Below are 26,399 nucleotides of genomic sequence, written 5' to 3' on the forward strand. Positions count from 1 at the left end.
CTAGGTTTTGTCTGTAAGCACTTCAATAAATATCTATGGTTGAGCGACCAGCTGCAAGGGGCTAGATAGCTACACGAAGAGAAAACGAACCAGACTGTGTAGAGTCGTAGACATATATAGAGCAAAATCATTGCCATGGTTGTGAGGCAGAACTGGAACAAGAGACCTGGTAGCTTTTTACATTATCAATGTTATGGATTATGAAACTGTCAAACAGTGGACAGTGGTGGTTTGGAAAGTTCTTTTCTAATCTCACCTCACATATTTTCTGGGTCGCTATGTCATGTCGGCGGCCACGCTGTACAACGCTGACCCCAACACGGGCCGACGGTACAACTGGATCCAGGACTCGTACGGCCGTATCTACGGACGGAAGGACAGCGCACTGGGCAGCTGTATCGGCACCTCCGAGGTGAGCCACTCTGCACCGGAAACAAATTGACTTTTGTCTCGAAGACACACTGATTTTGTGTTTTACGACATGCTATGGCTGTGTTAGCACGCACCGAGCCGGGGGCTGTTCGGGCAACCCTGCGGGCTTCCAAGGATATCTCGAAAACGGCGGCGGCGGTTTTTGATACACCTGTTTATTCATCTTTTCCGTGCATGTTGTCAAAATGCCAGACCCACACTGTAAAAATGTTTACTAATTTCTTCCGGCCACTTTTCACTAGCAAAATGCGAGCAGACTTCACTTTACTAACAAAATGCGAGTAGGCTTCAAGTCAACTCGCATTTTGTTAGTGAAAAGTGGCCGGGTACGGGATAACAAGGAAATTAGTAAACATATTTTTGCAGTGCAGACAGCTCAAGGTGAGGTTATCTGTCTCCGGTCACCTCACCTCTGAAAAGTTAGAATGCTCGTTAGACGTTATAGCTATGTACAGTGGGTCTATTTAAGATCTCCAGTAGAGATGCCCCAAATTTGCAATTTCATTACCCGCCCCGCCCCGCAGCTACCCCTTGCCCAACCACAACTACCCGCAAGCTGATTTTGGCTGAGCCGAACCCGCAAAAAACCCGCAATCTTAAAAACATACTTTTGCAAGAAAAAAAATACAGCTGAGTCAATGCTAGAGCTATATAAACCTTACTTGCTTCATTGCTGTGCAGAAAAAGACAGCCAAACAAATAGTAAGGACTTGAAATTGCTATGCTAAGTCCTCAGGAAGTGCACACTGGATAGTGGAAAATGAATAATGCATCAATACATTTGAAATTCCTTTCTGAAGAGTTCAGTAAAATCTTTCTCTCACCTTACCCTTCAGCATTGGCTGAGGATCAAAATTTCACTCTGGCTCCCTCTCAATGTTAGGCCTCTCACTCTGGAATGATATTGTTATCAAAATGAATGTTGATATAAAAAGATATGCGATTTCCAGTTAAAAATAAATAGTGACACAGTGAATAATGAGTATCCAGTCGATCTACACATAAAACAAATCATGCAAAATCCCAGCAAAAACCAACTATAATAACATACATGGCCTTGCAACTAACCACCAATGAACCACGCATTTCTGGAAACATGCGTCAGAAGCGTCACCAACAGCTGATTGCAAGGAATGTTACAGCGACTAAATTATTGCGGCCGTAGTTAGTCGAACTTGTTGCGAAAACACTGTTGTATAATGCATATTCATGTGCCATTCTGATTAAATTATTTTACACAACAGCTAAAGTTTTACAATTCAGAGGTTAATCACCGGTTTAGAAATAAAGAGACAGTAAATGCTAAATTAAATGTAATGATTTTATAGATGGTCTTGGTAATGCTCTCCGGCTGGTCATCTGTCGGCATACAAATGATAAGGACGTAAACAGACAAAAGAAATAAATGCGACCAGCTACGTGGTTTTGTAACATGTATAACTGCTATTTTGAGGCATTCAAAAACCAAGACAGAAAAACTGATTGAAAATTATTGCGTCATCAATGACAGCTTTCCTTCGCCTCAGAGACCAAAATTGACGCAGTCAAATGCCAATCCTTGTCCGAATGTCGGAAGTGCGCCAGTATTGTATTGCGTTATGTTTGGGCCGGCCAGTCTATGTTTTGATTTTTTGTAAGGGTAATTGGTGTGTTATTTTCGTAATATAGGGTGGAACAGAACATAGAGTAGGATAGGTAATCAATGAATTTGCATCAAATTTTGTTTAGCTGATAGCTCTTTTTTATGCCGACCAGACGCAAATAAAGTAACATGTGGCATTTGCTCTGATTTTCAACATCTCATTTAAGTCTGGGTTCTTCCATAATGTATATCTAGTGCACACTGCACAGTGCACATAGACTTCAGTCCAGCTTCCTATAAGTTTGCTTTCAGGGTCTTTTATGTTTTATGGAATGCTTTCATCAGCATTTATTTATGCTTATTAGTGGTTTATTGCTTGTACCCTGGTTTGGTCATTGCCAGACTGTGGATGCTATTGCTGGTTGTTTTCAGTTTTGCATTTGAAATGTGCTTCCTTGATATATTTTTATATTTGGTTCTGTTTTAAAAGTTGTTTTGATGAATATTGTATTGTTAACCTGAGCAAATGCACTTGGCATTGTGTTTTGCATCTAAAAAAAAATAAAAAAATTATAGGTTCTTAAGTCTGACCGCCAAATACCCGCCACACGACAAGTTTTGCTTCTCGAACCCGCCAAAAACCCTGCGGGTTTTGAAAACCCGCAGAAAGCGGGTTCGCGGGTTCAAAAAGGGCATCTCTACTCCAGAGCCACCACGTGGCGCTACGGTCGGGGTAGGGCGAGTCCAAATCCCGAGGGAAGTGAGGTCACCGGTCATTGTGGGGGAAGGAGGGAGGGGGAGTGACGCGGTATCACGACGCATGGGGTGTGCGTAGCGCCGGGAGTGGCCGCCCAGGGCCGCCCGCCACTGCGCCGAGGCTGAGGGGAGGGGATGATGGTTGCGGGTGCGTTCACTCCGGTATGGTGCAGTATCCTGTTCATGTGGAACCGGCAAGAACGCGACTGAAGGGAATCATTATCTCAAACAAACGGGCAAGCCAGAGGTAGCGTCAGTTCCAGCCAAAATGTTGAACAATGATAATTGAAATCTAGGACGTATTCATAGCATGCAACTTTTCAGTCGATAGTTGCATGATGCTTTTCATGATGCATGATGAGGCTTTTCTAAACTGTTATTTGAGTTCGATATTTTTCATTTGGCACGTTCAGTTTTGGTGGGTTTTATCGGGTCGAAAAGAATCAGAAAAGAAAAAAGAGTTGAAATGGCTCCAGACAAATGACCAAAAATATTTTCCTAAAAATGAAATTTAGCTAAACGTTTATAAGCGATAATTTTGACTTTTGGGGAGGATATTGGGGAAAGATGTCATCGTGCTTAGCTGTGTTGCAGTAGAAGGAAAGGGTTTGGTAGTGTCTAGATAAAACCAGACCCGGGAGTGGGGCTCGAACTCACGACATCGCGTTCAGCTCACAGGTTACCCAACCTCAACGCTACGAGCACCTATCGCCCTGCGCAGCTTGCTCAGTATTTCGGCTAAAGTTCGGCCAAAGTGTCTGACGTCTGTCAATGTCACGAGGCGAAACCCCGAGGTAAATGTCCGTCCCGGTAGCTTGGTCGGTAGAGCGTTAGACTCCATGTGCCATGTGGTGAATGCGCACGTCCCGGTTGCAAAAGTCCGGGTTCGAAACACGACGTGTGCTTGAGTTTTTTTAGCCTCCTGACGGGTATGGTTGTGGTTGGTGGCAGCCCGCTGCCAGGCGAAGTCAGTGAGGGGACCGGCCGTGCGCGGCTATGTGCGCACGTTAAAATTTGGACTCTAAACCATAGACCATTTTGCCATAGACTAAACCTCAAAACCATAGTCTGCAATGGACCAGGAATTGCTTGATCGGAGGGTAGATGGCAGGGTCAACACTTGACAAGCTCAGCTTAGCGGGGACTCTGTCCTTGTGATTCCTTCCATTCAAAAGGTTCGGGCCAAATTTATATAAAAAAAAGAGGGAGCCGAACCAGGTTGGGCCGAGTTGAACCAGGCAGGACTGGGGTCATACATGCAATCATGGTAAGACAAAACAGAAGTTAATTTCGGGTCAAATATTTTTATTAACTGATCTTATTGTTTTTTTAGCTTACACGTATAATAACTTTTAGCTTTTTATAACTCGAGACTTCATGCACAGAATTGTGGCGTTCGTCCACTTTTCCTCATCATCTCTTAGCGACTTTATTTCAGTGGTGGCGGAACGGGGGGGGGGGCATCGGGGCACCGTGCCCCCGCTTGATTTTTGGCATTTTAACATTAGCCCTATGGGCGTTGCATGGAAAGAATGGGACCAAAAGTCGGCAGTGCCCCCACTTCATTAAAGGTGTTCCGCCGCCACTGCTTGATTTGACCCTAAAGGCGTCTTACCAGCAAAAAAAAAAATCACCTGCGTTATACCTAAATATTTGCCCAAGGGCGCTCTACGCAAGAAACGCCAGCCGGTCAAAAAACTGGGGAACGAATACGATCTTTCTAGTGCTTGAATTATATTCAATGAAAATTTCAGGAGACATAGATAATATTAATCCTTATAGCTAGGCGCTCGGAGCATTCGCTAGCATTCCATTGCCAGCTGCATTATCAACGCGACATTTGCATTACTCTGGGTGCATCATAAGTAACAGTAGGTGAACCGGCCACAGCAAAACCATGCCTCATTATCCTTTCCTTCCAAGCTGCCAAGCTAACCGGCCGCCCGGCCCACTACCGCGATATGGAACAACACTGGAGTGGGCCATTTGCCTGCGGCAGTGCCCCACCGCGCCGGGGCTGTTTGACAGGTCACCCGCACAGTGACCTCGCCACCCGCCCCCCCCCCCTCCCCGCCCACCTCCCCAACGGGCCCAGCTCGGTAGTGACCTCTCCTTGAATTTGACATGGACTCGACTAAGGCTCAACGCCATCTAGTTACGTCTGGAGATCCTAATAAGATCCACTGTACACCCAATGAACCATCGCCTTTAAACTTTCTGTGAAAGGTTGTCTTCTCCAAGTCAATCTGTATTCATCGAACGACCTTAGTGCAGTCACATGGCTACGACCCGACTCCCCTCCGTGCCGTCCGACGCGCTGGCATGGCCCCAGAACTGGGACAAACGGCCGCCGGGGACGCTCGTATCCCAGACGTGGGTCTCCGTCCACCCCGGAGAGGACAGGGCAGTCGGCGGCCGGCCGATGCTGCCCGCGGCGCTGATGCGACAGCCTCCCACACTCAATGCTCCCACTACGCTTTCAACAATTGATAAGGGTAACAGTGTGTATGAGATGTATGTTTCGGAAGCTTGATATCGGTGACTTAACCCGCGCCCCGCTGGGCTATTCAGCCATACGCGCCCTGCTGGGGGGCAGATTCTCCCCCCTGTCTAACTTCCGAACCGATGGTCGTAGAAAGACGGGGAAAACGGCAATCGAAAGCTCTCAACAAGGCGGATCTTAAGAGCCCAAATTTTTTTGCTTAAGTAGGTCAGAGGTCAGGTCAAGGTCAGGTCAAGGGTACAAAATGCAAATTTCTACAGTATCGGTCTTGCACCGTAGTTGCCGAAGAATGGACTGAGACTGATTGCCCAAAACGTGTTCTTAGATTACCAAGACAATATCCGTTGCATACAATGTCATTCAAAGGTCAATGTCAAGGTCAGGTCAGGTCAGGTCAGGTCACCAAAAGCAAATTATAGAAAAGGGCATGTGCGACACATGTTTTATGGGTCATTTTACTCATAGAATTCAATAGGCACACTCAATAAGTGATATGGACCACCTCTGGATGAATTTCAGGTCGAGGTCAGGTCAAGGTCAGGTCAAGTAAGGTCAAATTTTGAAGTTGCTTGTTAAGGCCTAAAAAGGTGGCTATCTGATGCAGTTTTTCACGGCGAATCGAATGGTGCTATTTTTGTTTCCGTACGAGGTCTAGAACTTCCAAAAAAAATATTTTTTCAAAAATTTTGTGTGTCGTGACGTCATAAAATTTTGAAAAACTCCCACATTTTTTAACCGATTCTTCTAAAAATTGGTATGTAGGTGCACATAGACCTCTTCTCTGACATATATTCCGGTTTTTTCGATACACTCAAAATTTTGGATTTTATAATTATTTTCCCAAAAACGTCAGTTTTTTGAAAAATTTTGGGCCAAAATCCAAAATTTTCAAAAAACCGAGATAGCCATTTGATAGACAAAGTAGAATCACGTATAACCTTTTTTGTTACGTCTTGATTCCTTTAAAAATGAAGATGTTAGCGGCGTTTGAAATTTTGCCGTTTTTTGAGGCGAAAATGGCGAACATGACGTCACTAAAACGTCAATTTCTCAAAAATTTCCGACGGATTTCGCTCAAATTTTCAGGAAACGTGTCAAATTGATGTATGATAAGCTACCGAAAGTTTGACGTCGCTGGCGTAACGCGTTTAGAAGTTATTGGCGAAAAACGGGAGGGGGGGCAGATTCTGCCCCCCCCCCCCCAGCGGGGCGCGGGTTAAGGTCAGGTCAGTTTTGCGCCCTATTCATTAATAAGTCAAAGCCAATGGGAAAAATTCAAAGGCGCCTGATTTGGACGAACGTCTCCTCAAACATGCCGCTTCGAATTGCGCTTACCACGTGTCGCTACATGGCCCAGGAGCAGATTTGAAGGGGGCGGGAGTGCTCAGATACCCCCCCCCCCCCCAGGCCCGGCCGCCCGGTGCGGTTGGCGTCGAGCACCGACCTGGCGTGGGTTAAATCATTTGTATATTGAGTCATTGACCCGTTGGCAACGGGCAAAAATGTATGATGCAGGTTACGCATTGGGTGCGGAGGTAATAAAGCGACCTACATCCGTACTGCAGGTGTGGGGCTTTCAGCACGAGTTCGTGCACTGTTCAACATGTTTCTGCCTGTGCGATGAAGACACGGACTCGGCTCGCTACTTCAGCCTGCTGCCCGCAACGGCCGACGTCGCCCAGAACAAGATCGTCACAGGGGTCAGGTGAGGTCACGCTGGGGTCAGCTGCGATGCCGCAAGTCACCGGTATGTCAAATAGGGTCACTTAAAACTATCTGATGATAACGACGGTGGCTCGCGCATTCTTTGGCACATGCCATTAACAGCTATTTAACCGTTAACGTATTCCACCATAATAGGTAACACACAAATTAACATATCAACTAATAGCAGCGTATTCGAGCAAGCATGACAGACATACAGACAGAGACATACAGACAGACAACAGACAGAGATTGTTCGGCTTTTTAAAAATACCGGAAATGGTAATTGATGGTATTTTTATATCAGCAGCTCTCTGTTCGCCTGATAACAGAGTATTCATGACATTAGCGGGTTTTGCTGAAATAAGACCATAACCTCCCACACGGTGAGACCGGAGACGAAAGACCCGCCTACAACGAGCGGGTCAATCTGCTTGTTTCAGGCTCGTCAAGCTGGACAACGTGTTCTACATCCAGCTGGAGCAGGCTGAGGCCGCTGCGGATGGGTACGTCAACTCGTCCACCACCCAGTGGCAGCCGATCGAGCGGCGCATCGACACCAACCGGTGAGCGCGCCACTCTCACAACAATCACCTCACCCGACTCGGCTCGACGAGATGGCGACACCTTTTCCTAGCAGTCACGGTTCAACAGACGATTGACATATTTTCCGTCCAGGGCCATCAAATGTCGTTTTTTCCGTCCATCCATCAAATGCCGTTTGAATTTTGACAATCGGCTCAATAGTTTCAGAGATAACTAAATAAGTTGACTGTGTAGATTGTAGAGCCCCCCCCCCCCCCGTCACCTGTATTGTGGAAAACACCCCAGTCATGCGCGGGTTAAAGTAAAGTTTTCCGAATGAAAGATGGCGAGTTTTCATTTTCATGCGAAGAAAACGATTACATCTATCTATATTACTATTTGAGGAAGGCGTAGTTTCTGTCTATTACGAAGGTCGCGACATGGTGCTACGTAGCGCGGGTTACAGGTCACACCGTTGCACCTACCGCGCTGAAATTTGCGCAACTCATAGAACAAGGATGGACAACGTGCCTTTGAGCGGTCTCGGCTCGATCGGATCGATAGCGAGCGCGTGGCGCGTGCCCAAAAAGTGCAAATTCGCGTCATAGACTTTACATGTATAAATCGGCTGGCAAAAACGGGCGAAAATGGCTAAATTTGCCCGACACGGGTCTGGTTCCCGTGCAATATCTCGGTAGCCGTGCGCCCGATCGGCACGGGGAAAACAGCATCGTGTAGAGAATCGAACGGGCAATCGAATAGTGTGCGGTGCAGGGGTGGCACGCGCCACGTGCAAGTGTGAGGGCAATTTCATTTCAAAAAGTGCCATTTCAAACGTATTTTGGATTTTATTTTATTTTTCCCGTGACCATCAGACTGAGAGAGTTGAAACAACGTCAATTGCCAAGAGAAATGTACCGCCTCTCATGGAAAAATTGTGGACAGCTAATTGATCAAAAACAATGTGGAAAAATCGCTGAATTAAAATGGTATTTGTCCAAAATGTGCCACTAAAAAGTTACACGGGATTTGCTGCTTAACCTGATACGCTTGACAATTGAAAATGCTATCATTAGAAAGAGCATTCAATTCTCTCCAAGATCCAATCATCACGTTTGCATGACAAGCAACAGTATTCTTAAAAATATAAATGTTTTAAACCTCTGCAAAGTGATTTTTAGCGAAAAATATCTACGCCTTTGAATAACGACAACTCAAGAAACTCAAAATAAAAATAAATATCGGTTGGTAATCTTGAGTTTCTTGAGTTGTCGTTATTCAACTGTCATGGATACTTTACATCTACGCCTTTCATTTGTCTGAAAACTACGCACCTCAATTATAAAGCACATTTGGCAGATTCTGAAGTGGAAAGCATGCTTATCAGACACGGGCACCTCGATGCGGTGGATATTTTTTCCACAAACCAAAACGTTTAGCCGTCAAAAAGCAATCGACCGAAATGGATAGATAACCCAACCGACACAAGGACAACCGAACACCCGCCGATCGAAAATATCCCTTTTCGCGTTGCGGAGCACGCGGGTCACCCTAGTCTATATTACTATTTGAGGAGGGTGCGTCTGTCCGTTACCGAGGTCCAGACTTGGTGGTGCTTTGCGTGGACTACAGGCCAGACCGTTGCACCTAGCCCGGTGAAATTTGCACAACTTGTAGATCAAAGATGCGCGACGTGCCTTTGAGGGGTCTCAGCTCGATCGGGTCGTTAGTGAGCGCGTGGCGCGTGCCCAAAAAGTGCAAATTCGCGTCATAGACTTTACATGTATAAATCGGCGTGCGAAATCGGGCGAAAACGGCTAATTTTGGCCGACACGGGTCCAGTCCCCGTGCAATATCTTGGTGACCAGGGATCCGACCGGCACGGGGAAAACAGCATCGTGTACAGAATTGAACGGGCTATTGAATGGTGTGCAATGCAGAGGATAGCACGCGCCACGTGCACCGGAGAGGGCACTTTTATTTGAAAAATTGCGGTTTTTGACGGATTTTGGAATTGATTTTATTTTTAGGTGACCGTTAAACGGAGCGAGTTGGAACAACGCCTGTTGGCAAGAGAAATGTACCGCCTCTCATGAGAAAATTGTGAAAAGCTGATTAATCCAAATCAAGGTCGTACAAATCACGGGCGAAAATGATGTTTGTCAATTTTTTGCCACTTTATTAATCACACGGGTTTTGCTCAATGATCTGGTATCTCTGGCAATTAAAAATGGCACCGTTGGAAAGAGCATTCAATTCTGTCCAAGGTTCAGTCTTTATTTTTGCATGATGAGCAACAGTATTCTTAAAAATATAAATGTTGCAAACCATTACATTGTCATTTTAAGCGAAATTCATCGATGGCCCTCAAAAGACTTCACGCCAGTTTTCGAATCATTGTTAAGTAGAACGCATGATAATGCGACACGGGCACCTCGATGCGATGTATCGTTTATGTTTTATTACAAAATGCTCGGCCGTCAAAAAAAAAGCAATCAAACGAAATGGATACCAACCAAATCGACACAGACCAACCCAATACCCACGGGTCAAAAATAACCCTTCTTCGCGTTGCGGAGCACGCGGGTAACCCTAGTTTCTTCTATTTCGTTCCTTGCGGAAGGGTCAAGCTCTAAGTGACCTCCCTGCCTCTGCTTCACCAATTTCTTCATCAAACTACTTTACCACGTATATTTAATGAGCAATCCACAGCATGGCGTGGTCATTGCTGCTCCATGGACGCCTCTCAGGCAATGAATTTCAATAGCTCATGGTTTGGGTGCTACTGCACGTCCACAAGTGCTGGGACTGGTTCTATCATCGCAGCAACGGCTGGGACAATCGCACTAGACTTTGGTGCATCGTTGGGGATCGATTAGAAGGGGAGATCCCGCACCGTACTTTCACACGTGCAGGGCTCTGTCGCGCCCGCTCGTCTGTCGCGCTAAAAGGCGTCTTACCGGTGACTTGTGCCGTCCTACAGGGACGAGGAAGGTCGCGACTACGTGCGGCTCTCCTACTCCCAGCGCAGTGTGCTGCTGCAGGAGCTGCGAGGACAGGAGAACCAGGTGCTTACCGGCGCGGCCTTCCACATGGTCGGCGGCCATCTGACCGTCCGCGCTCAGGTGGGATGTGCCATTGTGTCCGATGGGTCGCCGGGTGATCAGACGAGCGAGATTTGCCACTCTGACTTACTTACTTGCTTACTTTTGTTACCACCACCAATGACAGGTGAAGTCGACCCCAGTGCTGGTCATGGCCCTGTCACTGTAACCCTGTCGCTGTGACCCTGTCGCTGTAACCCTGTCGCTGTGACCCTGTCGCTGTGACCCTGTCGCTGTGACCCTGTCGCTGTGACCCTGTCGCTGTAACCCTGTCGCTGTGACCCCGGCGATGTGACCCTATCGCTGTGACCCTGTCGCTGTGACCCCGGCGATGTGACCCCGGCGATGTGACCCTGTCGCTGTGACCCCGGCGATGTGACCCCGGCGATGTAACCCTGTCGCTGTGACCCCGGCGATGTGACCCTGTCGCTGTGACCCTGTCGCTGTGACCCCGGCGATGTGACCCTGTCGCTGTGACCCTGTCGCTGTGACCCCGGCGATGTGACCCTGTCGCTGAGACCCTGTCGCTGTGACCATGTCGCTGTGACCCCGGCGATGTGACCCTGCTCTGACTCGCCGGCCGCGCCCCCAGGTGACCAACATCTCCGAGACGGGCGCGCTCGTGGCCTCCTCCAGCGGCTGGCTGGAGGGCCGCCGGCCGGCCGCCGGCGTGCCCCGGCTCAAACTGCGCTCAGGACCCGTGCCGTCCACCCACTCGGCGGCGCCCAGCTGGCCCGACAGCCGGCCCGGCATGCACACTGTCCAATTCGAGGCCAGCAACCTGGACGCGGACGCGGCGCAGTCGACGCTGCCGTTCCTGGACACTCAGCCGGTGGCGCCGCGGCCGGCCGGCTGGCTCTCGGGACTCGGACTGTACCACAAGGGCAACACGGCCGGCGGCTACGGCGGCTACCTGGGCCTCAGCGTCCGAGGGCCGACATTCGGGTGATCGGTCCGGGAAGCGAACAACTGGGACTGTGTGACCGGCCGGCAGACTGGGTGCCATCGGCGGGTCCGAATACAGAGATAGGCACAGAGACAGAGACAGAGACATACAGAGTTAGACAGATGGAGACGATGAAGACAGAGACAGATACAGAGTAAGAGACAGAGTTAGAGACAAAAGGAGACAGAGACGAAGACAGAGACAGACAGAGACAGAGACAGAGACAGACAGAGACAGAGACAGAGACAGAGTTAGAGATAGAGACGAAGACAGAGACATAGTTAGAGACGGAGACGGTGACCACTCGCGCTAGTCCCCAAACCCAGTGAATTATAGCCAATATGCATGTATCCGTCGCGAACAATTAGACTTTTCGGGTCTTCTTGGAACCTCCCCAGCCATTTCTCCGGTCTGTCACGTGCGCTACTGAAAGTAACCGCTTTTTCCTGTCGCTCTAATATCCTCAAGACAGCCAAATGCTCTACACCTCACAGCCATTGGTCTGGACGATCACATTCATTCGACGTGGGTAGCTCACCAGGAGCAGGACCACGTGCGATGGGGTAACCGTTAGCGGGGCTGGGTGGCATGTCCAAGTGACAGGCTCAGCCCCAGCGGTGCACCAGGGTGCCCGCCGAGACCAATGTCTCCAATCCCAATTCCTCCTATCATCCTTCCGATACTGGAATGTCTCATTTGACCGAATGTGCCTAGCCCTTCAAAGAAAAATAACAGACGGTTTTAACCCTCTTCAGCCTAGGTTAACCTGCATTTAGCCGATATCAATTGACGTTAACCGATGTTAACCACGATGTTTGCCGATATTAGTCGATATCAATCGATGCTATCCCCATTTTTAAGATGATAGCTGAACCATTGTTAAAACCCTCGCCGGCACAGGCTATTTTGCGTCCATCGACGGCACAAGGGGGATTGGTACGACCCCTCCTCTTGCGTTTGGCCCCTGATCGAGCTAGAGCTTCGCGAAAAAAACGAGCGTGTTGCCCGTGACGAGAGGAAGCCGATGATACCCGATTTTAAGGTCCTAGGTCATCGGTCGACCTTCTAGGTCAGGTCAATGACCCAAAAGTCTGGAAAATCGGGGCCTATTAGAACGTAAAGTGTGGCTGCTACGTGCTTTCTGGGTAATGATCACGAATATCATTTAGTTTTAATTACAGATGATGTCTTTATGCATTTAGGCCAGGTCGGGTCAGGTCAGGTCAGGTCAACCAGTAGGGGTCCTGCCGGCTATACATAGTAGGTGTCAACTACCACTGACGGCGACGTAACATGTTAAGAAGGCACAAAAACTACTTCGTAAATGTTCAAATGGTTGCTAAATTCGAATTCAGCTCCAAAAACTGGCCTAGAAACATGTAAAACTCGAAAAGTGGACCGAGGTCACCAAAGGTCAATGACCTGACCTGACCTTCAGGACTCAGGTGACCTTGACATCCACCCTCATGCATGGGAGCAGCATCAAATCACATATTTGAACGCTTGAAACCACGAAAAGACTGCAAATGCGCGGATGCGAGCCGATATACGCCGAATCGCGATTCCGGCAAAACATGGTCTCGGAAAATAGGTCACAGGTCAAAGGTCATTTGGGTCAGGGTCATGAAATTTTTATGGTTGGTGTAAAATTGATCAACGCGAGGGTGTTAATAGTTTTGTCGCGATCAGTCGCTTTTTACGCGAGTTATTTGCGAAAAACCTTAGGGGATTGCACTAATCCTCCCCCCCCCCCCCCCCTGTGCCGGCGATGTTTACTGACAGCCGATTTGAAGCGATATTTGCCCATGTTAGCCAATATTAACCGATGCTTACCGATGCTTGCTAATATTGAATGGTGGTAACCGATGTTTGAGGAGGTGCATGGAAATATACCTATCATTTTTAACACAGAGTTTTGAACTGGTGTACTAAGTACTAACTACCTACATATTGAATAATGACTGGTATAGGCTATGGCACTGGACAGCACAAGGACATGGGTTGAGCTGATCGGCTTCTCCAGCCCAGTATGTAAGTGTCGTCTTCTTGAGACCCTGAAGTTATCCCGACATAATAACGGCTTGCATAAGTAAATCGGGCATGTAGGCACTCGTGCTGCGACGCACAGTGAGCTTTTCCTCGTCCTTATAAGGATAAGGGAAGCATACCGCCTTTAAACACCACGTCGTCATCGAACTTGTACTACGCCCTGTCGCCTTTGGGATTGATGAAAACGACATATTGTTGCCGCCGCGGCTGTCCCACAGTGCACCAACACAGCGACTCAGTGTAATCAGCCGGTATGTTCTCCGGCGTCCGAAGAAATGGGTTCAGTCGCAGGACGTGTGGAAACAACGTTCAGTTTCAATACAACTCGAAAAAGAATAGGGGAAATCCTCAAATTTGCGTGGCGTATTGCTGGCCGTGAAACACAACAATAGGCATGGCATGGTGATTGGTGATGTTGGTGCCGTACATATATGGCTGTGCTGAAAATTATTCGGCAAAGTCTTCTACTTCCAGAATATACGCCAAATGCTATTTCATCTCTGTTAAAATTGAAGCAAGCTGGGTGAATGAGGAGGCAATGTGGTAAGTTTGAGCTTGCCATCCCTAAAACCGAATGCAAAAAAGCATGGTTGTCGTATCACGGATATAAGGTATGGAATGGGTTGCCTTCTCATTTACGCCACTGAGAAGGCAACCCATTGCCGAGTAGGTATAGCAAATACCTCAAAAAATAAAGCGGATGCTGGTCAATTAAGTGATAAGGAATGTAGCACTGCGATGTGTCTTCTTGGAATGTGCATTTTGAATTTTGTGAAAATCATGGGTAAGTGCGAACTGCAAATGTTAACGAGGTTGTTGTATTAAATGTCGGATGATTTGCAGCTTTGCTTTTATCTGTGTTTCTTTCTATCAGTTCCCGTCGTAATGCCCACTTGTTTGTCAGGTGAAACGAAATATTAATGAATAAATAAATAAATAAATAAATAAATAAATGAATAAATAAAGATATAAATAAATAAATAAATAGATAAATAATTAAATAAATAGATAAATAATTAAATAAATAGATAAATAAATAAATAAATAAATAAGCTCAAATCGAGCATTGAGCTTAACGATGCTGCCCTTTATCGGGTTCTTAAAACCGCAACCGATGGAGGGAACACGGGCGGAAACATCTGGAAGGTTGCGCCCTTCGTGGCCCCCTGAAGGCCGTGCTCGCCAGCAGTATACATATTCTCACCACCCAAGGTCTGCGGCTTCACGTACTCCGTTAAAGTTTCGTAAATGTTCCTGTCGGGGTGCTGCCGCGCTGCCATCGCGCTGAGATGTGTACCGAGGGCGTGCCCTTCCCGCCGGGCATCGGCAGGTATATACCTAGTACCTACCGACCATCAGACGAGATGGCTTAATTGGCGACCTCAGCGCCCAGTGAATACAGGCCAGCAGGACGGCCAGTACGGCACCTGTCAGAGGCGGCCGTAATCTCACGCAATTTATCTGTCACGGAGCCGGCGCCGGCGCTGCTTCTTGTGACGCAACGATGGCTATTTCGTTAGCCATTCGAGGCTATCCTAAATCCACCGACTAACTAAATAAGTGCCCGTATGGATGCCATCTCAAATAGCTGTAGGCAGCGGCTGCGAAAACAAATTAATTTGTTTTTGTAGGAAGAACCGCAGGTGCAGCCGCCTCTTCTTAAGTTGATATCCGCGGGGAATTTAGACTAATGGCCGTACAGGTGTTTCTCTGTCGCTGCTAATTGGCTCTACGTGCCCCAACACGATCCTCGGCTCCACTGACGCGGCTTATAAGGGCTGAAGTATCCACTTTAGGCCTGAGTAGCCGGCCATGGGACAGGGCCGCCGAGATTCCTCGGCCACAGGCCGGCCCAGATTAGGGTTTACCTGACCAAGAACAAACGAGGCGGATGCACAATGGCTGCGGGAATTGATGAGCGACTTCCAGTGGTTTCACACAAAGCACCGACCGCCCGGGTACCGCAACAGAGTGGCGTCCGAAACCCCTCCCTGCCGCGGTCCCAGCGCGCCAGCCGCCTCGTCCCCACCCGGCCTGGAATGCGTGCCCATTCATTCTCGGGGCTGACCCCTGCTTCTTTCTGCCTCATCTGAAATTCTAAGCGAGTACAAGTGGCTGTTTTCTCGTCGATCCGTCTGCCAGCCAGGAAACAAAGAAATGCGTGGTGGCTCGTATCTGGATAATGGGTGCGCAGTGCGCACTTACCTCAGCTGTAGCTCAAACACGTGATCACACCCGACTGGATGCAGACTACCGACTGAAATATTTCTAGCATTACCTTTCCATTCAAAACATTCTGATTCCGTTATTTATCTTAAATAATCAGACCTTTGTTTTTTAATTAGGTTAGTGAGTTAGTGTTAGTTTTTGAGTTAGAAGTTAGCTAGTGGGTTTGACCTATTGATACAAACGCACCCAACCGCAACTCAAGTTGAGGCTCAGCGAAGTCGGAAGTAATGTTACGTCATTAAAGTTATTATGCATCATTAGACCCGTTTCAATTAGAAACCTCGTCTATGTAGCTATTTACTTTCGTCATCCACACGAATGAAGATAATCCACCCCCTAAATAGACACTGATCCACCTTCACGGCACAGCTCCGAGCCCATTCATGTATCCAGCTAGAGCTACCGTTGCATCGCTTCTAAACGGCCGCTCACAGACGTTCTCAGCGCGTCCGCAGTCAGCGTCGCGTGTCCCAGTGCCATTGTTACGCGACGCTAAACACATGCACATTGCACCCCAGCGACCACCGACCACTTATGTGGAGAGACGACAGATGGGACGGTGGACGGTGGACAGTGGACGGCGGACGGTGGACAGTGGGTGGTGGACGGTGGACGGTGGGCGGTGGGTGGTGGACGGATGGTGGATGATAAAAAAAAATCATAGAAACGAGTAAAAACGAGCCGTGGAGACCCATATTAGCGCATACCTGTGTGATGTGCATTGCATACCTGATTCTAACGAGGAACAGTCAGATGGACTGATGGCTGGGTCTGACCGCTGCTAGCTGACAGCTGTCGCCACCATATTATATCGTCACGCAGTGTGTTCAATGCTCACCACCTGTCTCTTGGACGCGGCTTTGGGAACAGTTTACCGTGCGCCAATTACATTAGCTGAATTCAGCCACCTCACTTGTCATGGGGACGGTCATGATTTGACGGTTATTGATCGCGATTTTACATCACGACCACGTGAAGCTATCAGAGGGGCCATTTGGGTACCTAATGGGCATTTCATTATATTATCCTCACAATTTGTTCTTATATTTGATGATAAAGGCTAGGCGGTAATAGACATCTTTGATCAATACATACATAGGTACTGCATTTACAACAATGGTCAACTACTGCATGTATCAAAGTTCGTTGGGTTTAACAGACCCGAAAAGAATGGATGCATAATCGCATGGCTAATGATTGATTGTTTAAAGAAGGCAAAGAATAAACTTCACTTGCTTGACAGCCATGTCTTCAATCCGCTAGATATGGTGCAATGATATAATAAAGTTTGGTACAAAAATGTAGCATGGGTGTATGATAACATCCCTTACTAAGGACTTAGGTTATAAGCGTCCATTTCATAAGGGTTATGGGGTCATATCATTACGCTGCCTGATATTGCAGGGTCACGGGCAGCGCCCCTCCTACAAGCCCGTCTTCTGCGGAGTTACGGCCGGACGTCTCGGCGCCTCTGTCGGGTCAAGGTCAGGTCACAGCGGGGGGGGGGGGGGGGGGGGGGCAGGACCGCCGGGACGCCACGGGGGACAGCTGGCCAGCTGTGGGAAATCGGTGCTGACACCGCCCCCGGGTCTGACCTGACCAGGGACCCCGCTGTCAGGGCGTCAGCTGCCGACCGGCACCGCAGAGACGCCAGCAGTTTATGTTGTATATAGGCTTACACAACCCAGTGGGACGGCAGAACGTTCACTTTCCACTTACCGGCTCACTCTCACTCACTCACTCACTCACTCATTCAATCACTCACTCACTCATTCACTCACTCATTCACTAATTCACTAACTCACTTACTAACCCACTAACTCACTCACTCACTCATTCACTCACTCACTAACCCACTAACCCACTAACTCACTCACTCATTCACTCACTCACTCACTCATTCACTCACTCACTTACTCATTCACTCACTCACTCACTCACTCACTCACTAATGAACTAACTCACTCACTAATCCACTAACTCACTCACTCACTCGCTCGCTTACTTTTGCTCGCTTTGGTCTTCCCTTTCTATACCATCGCTTACAATCGCACTTGATTATCAACAAAACTAAATAAACCCGAGCCCGTTCTTAACAATCTCACGTAAAGCAGCCTTAGCGTGGAGAATGACCGGCGGTCGCGCCTTTGGTCGATGATTGAGAAGTTTGAGCTGCGTCTTTAGTGTCGGGCGCTGCTCTAAAGGAGAGCTGCGGCTTACTTTGATCGCCGCGGGAAGTGCGGCGTTGGCGCCGCGGCTGTGACGAATTTGACGCTGATGTTTGACGAGGTCGCATTGATTCCATCGTACGGCGGCGCGGTCAAGGATGGGACCTCGATGGCGCAGTGAATGGGCGGCCAGTGAGCCAGATTGAGAAACAACATTGCTCTGCGACTTTGACAATGGAATGGTCAGTCGTTTGATCGGTTTATGTGATCGCATTACTGGCCCGACGCAGTTCAAAGGCACTGAGGGGAAGCCATACGTGCATCTCAGCCCTCTCGTAGACTCGGCACTCGTGACTTGATCTGAATGCACTGGAATAGAAAGATGTACCCACATGATAAAACTGAACGTATAAGGAGACATTTTTTTAAAGCTAAGCTTTTAAAAAACTATTTAACCTTCCAGGCGGTGGGGGGCATTTTTTTGCCACCCTTTTAGCTTTTTTTTCGATATATCTCCAGAACCGCTGCGCCGATCGTCACCAAACTTTCAGTCCCCTCCCGTGAACAGCTATTGCACATTGTGACCAAAATTCTTCCAAAGGCTATGATAGGTTGGCCGCTAATGACGTCAGAGTGATGTCATTTCTGCCATTTTCGATCCAAAAAAAGGTTTCGCGGGAAGAGCTGTCAGGCCTACAGCTTTAGAGATACAGAAAAATAATTCAGACATAAAGTGTGTAGAATTCAAAGGGCTACAAAACCGCCATCTCGGATTTTTGAAATTTTTAGATTTTGACCCTAAAAATCAAAAAATAGATTTTTGAATATAATAGCCGAACAACCTTTAAATAAAATTGAATTTCGAAAAGAACCGGAATAACTGTGATAGTGCCTACCGCCTTCTATCTACATACCAAATTTGAGATCGATACCTCTTTTTTTTGGCCAAGTTATAGCGAAAAAATGTTCAAAATTGATGACGTCAAATTTTCGAACTCAATTTTTAGCAATTATAGACCTCCTGGCACAAAACAAAGACCACCATTAGACTCCCCGTGACGAGCTGCATCGAATTATTACCCAATTTATGCAAAACTATCAACTTTGAAATTTGACCTTTTTTGACCTGACCTTGACCTGACCTCCACCAGAAAGTGACCCTAACTGTACCTGATTGTCTTATAACCAACACCATTGAATTGAAATGTAAAATTGGCCATAAAACATGCATCGCACAACCTTAGTAAAGTTGGGTTTATGTGGTGACCCTTGGTGACCTGACCTGTGACCTGACCTGGTATGACCAGTGACCTCTAATAGCAACATATGTACTAGACAAGTGACAACTGACGCCCTATCGCTGATTTTCGACAAAATGCGTTTCCCTCGGTGTTATAGCGCTTTCCCTAGAAGACCCGTGAACGGTAAAACATTTTATCTTTGACCTGACCTGTGACGTCATCGGTGACCCCGAGGTCAATGAAATTTGGTTTCCCCTAACAAATTTGACAGGGCTATCGAACGCCGTTTGAAATTTTCCGGATCCGTCCAGTAGTTTCGGAGATACGGGGGGGGGGCAAAAAATGCCCCCCCCCCCCCACCGCGCGGAAGGTGGCCGGGAGGCCCACCGCCTGCCGGGTTAAAGCTGGCTGATTATTTTACAAAAAGTCGTTATTTATTTTGCATGGCTATACGTCCAATCCGAAAAAAATGCGCACTGACAAAAACATGTCTAAATGTGTCATAACTTCACCAGTAGATACAGTCCTGTCATTAGTCATTTTACAACCACAAAAAGTGAGTTGTGCTAGCATGATAAATTTTCATGTAGCCAGTGCCTATCGAACTGCGAAGGCATGAACCATTACAGGCAGCATATATGTATTCAAGGTCAACAAGCCCAGGCGCATGCACGTTGATAGCGTGACATTAGCTTACGCACGGCCTGATTATGAGAAAACTGTTCCAGCCTTCAGGCACTCGGCTGATCACGTTCTTCCACTCACGTCGGACGTTTGATGATGGTGTATGGCCTGCACAGGAAGTACAGAGCGGCCGTCTCGGAGCAGCGGGAGCGGCGGAGAGAGGGCGGGAGGAGCGCTGCGCGGCAGCTCCCACCCGTCATCTCCCGAAGGCCGATCGGGGCGCGATGCTCCGTACACCTGCCTGCCAGACTTTTTATCGGCGAGTTAGAGCTCGTTTAGGGCTGCATTAGATCCATTCAGCTCTGCTTTGCATATCACCGCTGTCTGGCCGGCCGGCCGCGGAGGGGAAGCTGGGCCGGCCGGAGGAGGCGCGGGCGGCCGCCGGCACAGGGCGGGCATTGTTACCCGGCCAGTATCAATCTCCGCGGGCCCGCCCGGCCGCTGATACCCTGCAGAATCATGATCGGCCGCCGAGTTCACGACCGGCCCGCCGACAGCCCCGGCGCCGCCCCCGGCATGATTTAGGACGGCGTGCAATGCGTTTCTTTCCTGACAGAATTCAATCTAGCAGGAATGTACGTCATGTATATTGGCCGACAACTAGCGAGCGGCCGGCCAAAGCGCCTGTGTTCAGCCGCCGGCTGAGGTAATGATCCACAGCGCTGAACGACGTCCCCTTGGCATGAACGGCGGCTCGTGTGAGCGGCGAACACAACTCGTGTCGAACACGGAACGCGTGGAACGGTGATCAGTGATCGGATGCCGCACCCACCGAATGGAATGGGGTACGGTGGGATCCGTGAATGGCATTTGGTTTTTGATATTTGATCGTTTCATGTTTCCTGCGTAAAATTTGGCATCGCATGACCTTTAGCACATGCGCTTCAAGACAGTATGACCTTCGTCCTTCATAGCTTCTCTCCGACGATCACACCGATTTTAGCTGAGTGGGGTCAACTGATCAGCTGTGTGAGGTCAACTCAGCTATAGCTGCTCCGTGAGGTCAGCTCAGTAGCTCATAGGACTGAGCTCAGAGGCTCGGCAGGCTCGCTCAGCTCAGCGGCTCGTTGCGCTCAACTCAGCAGCGGCTCCACGCGGCGGCTCTGCGCGCTGTGGCGGCCGGCCTGTCGGCGGCCGCCTGTTATTGGTGTAATTTATAGCCGTTTCGGCGGCGCCGTGCTCGTACTACCAACACGACTGGACCGCCTCTCGGCTCTCAGACCCCGGAGGTCGGTCCGCGCGCTCCGCTCGCCCGGCGCGCCAAAATCGCAGCGCGGGAGCCCGCCGGAAGTGGGAGGCAGCCTTCCAAATAAATTCAGTCTGTGGGGTGGCAAAGGCACGGTGCAACGCCAGTCAAAGGAGGTGCACCTTGTATGGGTCTGATTGGCGACCCGGTGTCACGGTACGTGAAAATTAGAGCGTTAGTTATGAGTTCGTGCCCCGATAACACTGTCAGTGTGCTACATGGACAGCAGTAATGACGGAAGAAAAAGGTCTTCAAAGCGACATGCCGCCTTAAATATTGCTCGAAAGTAAAGTCATGAGCGCAATGGTCCAGACGTGAGTTGCATTTATATCTACAAATATGGCACTGAATGTAGCAAAGTGGGCAGTTAATTTAGAGTAATACGCGTCACAATGATTGCGATTTTCACTTACGTAGGGAGACCCGGGAGGTATGGGCCCCCGGGCCATCGCAGGTTTGAAGAAGTGTTGCGTATTTTTACACATTTGACCGCGAAAACTGGTAGCAGCCATTTCGTTATATAACCCAAGTGATTTCCAAAATCTTCCTCAGTCTTCTTTGGCAATAAGCGGTGATAATGCGTTTTTGCCCTCTTCGAGTAAAATACGGTACAGTACATACAGAAAATTCATGATAAATTTGAACCAGGCTCCTTATATTGTCCGCCCATCGCCAACATAAAGTTTAAAGCATGCAAAGTAAGACTGGATAAACAATTTGAAGCTTTCTTACAAGATTATGAGCTGAGATGCTTTCGCGCATTCTGGCGTCCTATCCGGGAGGTTCGGGCCACCCGCCCCTGGAGATCCTAAATCAATGAATGATGCTTTCATTGAATGTCCTCTTCCATAAATTTTTGTTTTTGTCGCACAAGTTCGAAAATCTAAGTACAAATTACATTCGAAAAGAAAAAATATTATTTGTCTTATTTCATGGAACATGACTAGACTTTACCAAAATACATATGTCCCCAAGTGACCTCCATGAAGTAAGCTGTTGGCCGCTAATGCGGTACCTGGGCTCCAAGAGAGCTCAAGGTGGAACCCAGCTACGAGTATTGTTCTCATTGTCGAGAAAAGAATATGAAACATGGCACCGGCCCATACCTCCCGGCAGGACTGTGGAGTCGGAGTCGGAGTCGGAGTCGGAGTCGGAGTCGCCAAAATCTTACCGACTCCGACTCCGGAGTCGCAGTTAACGCTGCATGGCTCAACGTCATGCACTGCACCTGTTTGATTGACGACACTGCACTTGAAATTAGATTTTGTCGAAAAAAAACATTTTTTCTGTTTTGGACGAACGTTTTCAGAGAAAGAAGCAGAAGAGCGTGAATGCCTCAGAACCTGCTTTTAGAATCTGCATGTTATTTGTAATGTATAGTTGCAACGCAAAGCCTTTAGAACGCACAAGGGATCGTTTCAGGCAAGATAAAAACATTTATCTCCAGTTTGAAGCTCAATATCATGATATGATCATATGGGTATTAATAGAACCGTCCGCAGTCGGAGTCGGAGTTGGAGTCGGAGTCGGAGTCGATTTTTGAAGCCAGAGTCGGAGTCAGAGTCGGAGTCACCCTAATATCCATCAATTCGGCAGCCCTGCGGCTCCCGGGCCATGGCCCACATACCGCCCGGTATATTTTGATGGATCGAAAATGCGCATGATTTTTAAAAGTTATCTCGAGACAAAGTAGCTGATCCCAGATGCCTAATATCAGGCACACTTTACAGGCGAAAGGCAATTTCATGTACACAGAGTGAAAAACCAGGTCTAGCCACTGCCCACTGGAAGAAAATTGCCTTTTCACTAAACCGGCCCATACCTCCCGGGTCTCCCCTACTCTTGCCTTATGCGTTGCTAGGGCTGCAGATAATTCTTTGGTTCCTTTTGTAAGAGCATTTTTGATGAGAAGTACCGACGTTTTTGAATGACAGATTAACCATATTTCCAATATAATATTGATTATTGATACCAGTCTCGCGAGACAGTTTCAGTCAATAAGCGTGATTGCTGACGGTGACATAGGCATACACAGCACGTCTTCCTATTCATGGACTATCGAGTCGCCCAGTCAACTTTTTACGTCTCGTTCCAAGCTTACGATCGATAATGATAATAAAAATGGAGGTTGACAGGGCACTCCATCCCATCCCAACTGCACACCGCTTCCAGATGTGGACTGAAATTCACTCACAGTGCAAGGCCATCTATAGAAGGTACAGTCACTCTCCCGCCGACCAATCAGAGACAGATCCTGAGTGACGTCACCCCTGATGCTCGATAGGGGTACTCCATTCCTTTACAACGTAAAAATGACTTACTTCATTTGAAGATTGTTGGTGACACTTTACACATATCGCTCAATTATTGATGTCATTGGAAAGTCCAACTAATTTTCTAGCGATAAAAAAGAGCAGCAATATGCTAAGAAATGGCCGGTTTTGAAGATATAGACGATTTAAAAACCCTCTGCAGTTGAAGAAAAGCAACGTAAAAACGCATCGAGCTTATATATTTACTATGAATAAATCATTTTTCAGTAAGTTTTTAGATATGGTATCGATTTATTCAACAACTTTATTACAATATTTTTATTACTTGGAACTTTATTTAAAAATAATATTTTCAAAAAATGGCAACTGTTGGCAAGTAGCTTTGAAGCGATTGTGGCGCGCCGCGCCATTATTGTCCTGAGGCCCCCATATGATGTCATCAAAAGTGGAGTGACATGGGCCTGTCACAGTGTGGGACGAGCGCACGGACAGCTGCCACCAGACCACTGCACTTCGGCCCAGGCCCGGGACAGGCGACAGCCGCGTGCACCGCTGCAATTAGTGCACGCGCGCGCCTGCACGACGGAAGTGCAGGGGCGGGGCTATCACACGGCCGTCACATCAAAGGCCGAGCGGCGCCCGGCCGGTCCTCCCCGAGCAGTTTATTGCACTGCCCCGGTCACTGCTAACTGCAGAGAGGTCAGTGACTATAGGGGGTGAACACGTGGGAAGTGAGAGTGAACTAACGCGTACCGGGTGGTCAAGCAGTCTTACAGTGATATTTACAGCTTACAAGACAGTTCCCTTACCAAGACCAGAAACGATATGCGTTTTCGCTCTGGCGCACATGACAGCAATAGCTTCAACCAATCACTCATGCGTCGCAAACGTAGTAGTAAAAGGCCAATAAAAGAGTTTATGGGATTCTCCCAGAGTAATTTAGGCTACGAGGCATTCGACGAAACCCCTACAGCTGGTCAGTTTGCAGCGCCAGTGAACTTTAAACTGCGGAAAAAGTCGCGCTGGTCCCACGCACGGGGCACGGCCGGCACCATGGCTATAACTGCCGAGTACAGCGAACGAACTGATCTTGGACAAAGAACGCATTACTGAACTATACTGAAGGATAATACTCTTGCTAATGCAGTATGATTTCGATTTATTGTCTCTATGCAATGTTCAGCAAGATGAATCAACGAAAAGATCAGTTTTACGGCAAGGAAGTAATCTGTCGACCTTCCATATTACATCTCATGCGCTCATGCGTTTTAGTTAATTTCTACCATGCAATGTGCTTTAAGTGTTTTCAGCTCTCGGTGTTTGTATGTACATAGGTAATGGCCAATGTGCTCGTTACCACGTCCACGCCAAAGTAATGACCGCTTATTGCATTTATTTTAATTGCCGCGGACGCTAAGTGCCTCAATGTCGGTCGTGTGGCGCGTGCTCTGCCCGGGCTCGTTACCGCTGCACTCCATCAGCACACACATTTTACGAGCCCACCTAGCAGGCTCGTCGGCTCGACATCCGCCATCGATTCCCGAAAGTCGCCACGGCCGCCACTACGTCCAGTACCGATCGGCGTGGTGCCGGCCGGCCGGTCCTGTCCCACAGTGGCCCTACCCCGCCGGTCCTGTCCCACAGTGGCCCTTCCCGCCGGTCCTGTCCCACAGTGGCCCTTCCCGCCGGCCCTGTCCCACAGTGGCTCAACCTGCCCGGCCCCCTCCCACAGTGGCCCTTCCCGCCGGCCCTGTCCCACAGTGGCCCTTCCCGCCGGTCCTGTCCCACAGTGGCCCTATCCGCCGGCCCTGTCCCACAGTGGCCCTTCCCGCCGGTCCTGTCCCACAGTGGCCCTTCCCGCCGGCCCTGTCCCACAGTGGCCCTTCCCGCCGGTCCTGTCCCACAGTGGCCCTATCCGCCGGCCCTGTCCCACAGTGGCTCAACCTGCCCGGCCCCCTCCCACAGTGGCCCTTCCCCGCCGGCCCTGTCCCACAGTGGCCCTCCCCGCCGGTCCTGTCCCACGTAAGCCCTCCCCCGCCCGTCCATTCCCGCCCCACAGTGGCGCTTCATGTGGTGTCGGTGACCCCTCTGCAGTGTCAGCTGCCCCCCCCCCCTCCCCCCGGGCGGTGCGGAGTGCCAATTGAGGGGACCCGGCTGGCGGCGCGTGGCCGCCCCTGTGTCGAGTGTCTGTCCTCGGCGCGACAGCGGCGCGGGGGCGGGTGTCGCCGACAGTCCCCAGCAGCCCTGTGCCGACCCCGTTCGACCCCACAGAGAGCTGATGACGGCCAGTGGGGATGACGGCGGTGCTGATGGGGCCGGGACGGTCCCCGCGGACTCGGCGGCGGGAGGGCAGGAGGCAGGAGCGGTCAGCCACCCGGTGCTAATGGCATGGACGGGAATATTAGTGGCCGGACGGCGAGCTGTGCAGAAAACAAGATATGATGCGGGCCGACTCGGTACGTACACGACATTTGCTAACACGAGGCTGAGAAAATACGGAGTCGGAACGTATAACCTTTTCACAGTAAATACATACGACATATGTGACCCATTAATAACACTCGCAAAGTTACTGAAAGAAATATGAAACTGCTCTGTCGACAACAGGCACATACAATGAACTACATGACATCTAAAAGCAGCTGGAAACATGGCAACATATTTCATAAGTCACATTTGGCCATGTGCAGCAGAGGCCAACTTGAATTCACTATGCCATGAAAGCTCTTTTCAACGGCCAATTCGCAACGTTTACACGACTTACAATCAATTAACTCCATAGTGCTATTTCACGCACCGTTGGGCTTTTAACGGAGCGCTGGAATCATTTGGAGCAACATACAAATGCATGGAACACACGCCACTGTCGTGTCTTACGCAGCACCACTTTATCAAAACATACATGTGCCATTTGGCAACGTACTCGGTGTCACACGCACACGCAGCCATTAAAGAGA

The 26,399-nt window shown here is 48.9% G+C and overlaps 1 protein-coding gene across 1 annotated transcript in view; it reads left to right on the top strand.

The window, feature by feature from the left end:
* Positions 1-13,458, top strand: part of LOC122386344 — a 29,397-nt gene extending 15,939 nt beyond the window's left edge. The window contains exons 9-13 of the mRNA XM_043375458.1: positions 347-412; positions 6,839-6,978; positions 7,421-7,543; positions 10,486-10,627; positions 11,199-13,458. Coding sequence (XP_043231393.1) covers positions 347-412; positions 6,839-6,978; positions 7,421-7,543; positions 10,486-10,627; positions 11,199-11,555 — 828 coding nt within the window. The 3' untranslated portion in view covers positions 11,556-13,458. The remainder of the gene's footprint in view (positions 1-346; positions 413-6,838; positions 6,979-7,420; positions 7,544-10,485; positions 10,628-11,198) is intronic.
* Positions 13,459-26,399: the final 12,941 nt, after the last annotated feature.

This window comes from Amphibalanus amphitrite, unplaced genomic scaffold, assembly GCF_019059575.1.
Source record: "Amphibalanus amphitrite isolate SeventyFive unplaced genomic scaffold, NRLGWU_Aamphi_draft 000247F_arrow, whole genome shotgun sequence".
Lineage (NCBI taxonomy): Eukaryota > Metazoa > Arthropoda > Thecostraca > Balanomorpha > Balanidae > Amphibalanus > Amphibalanus amphitrite.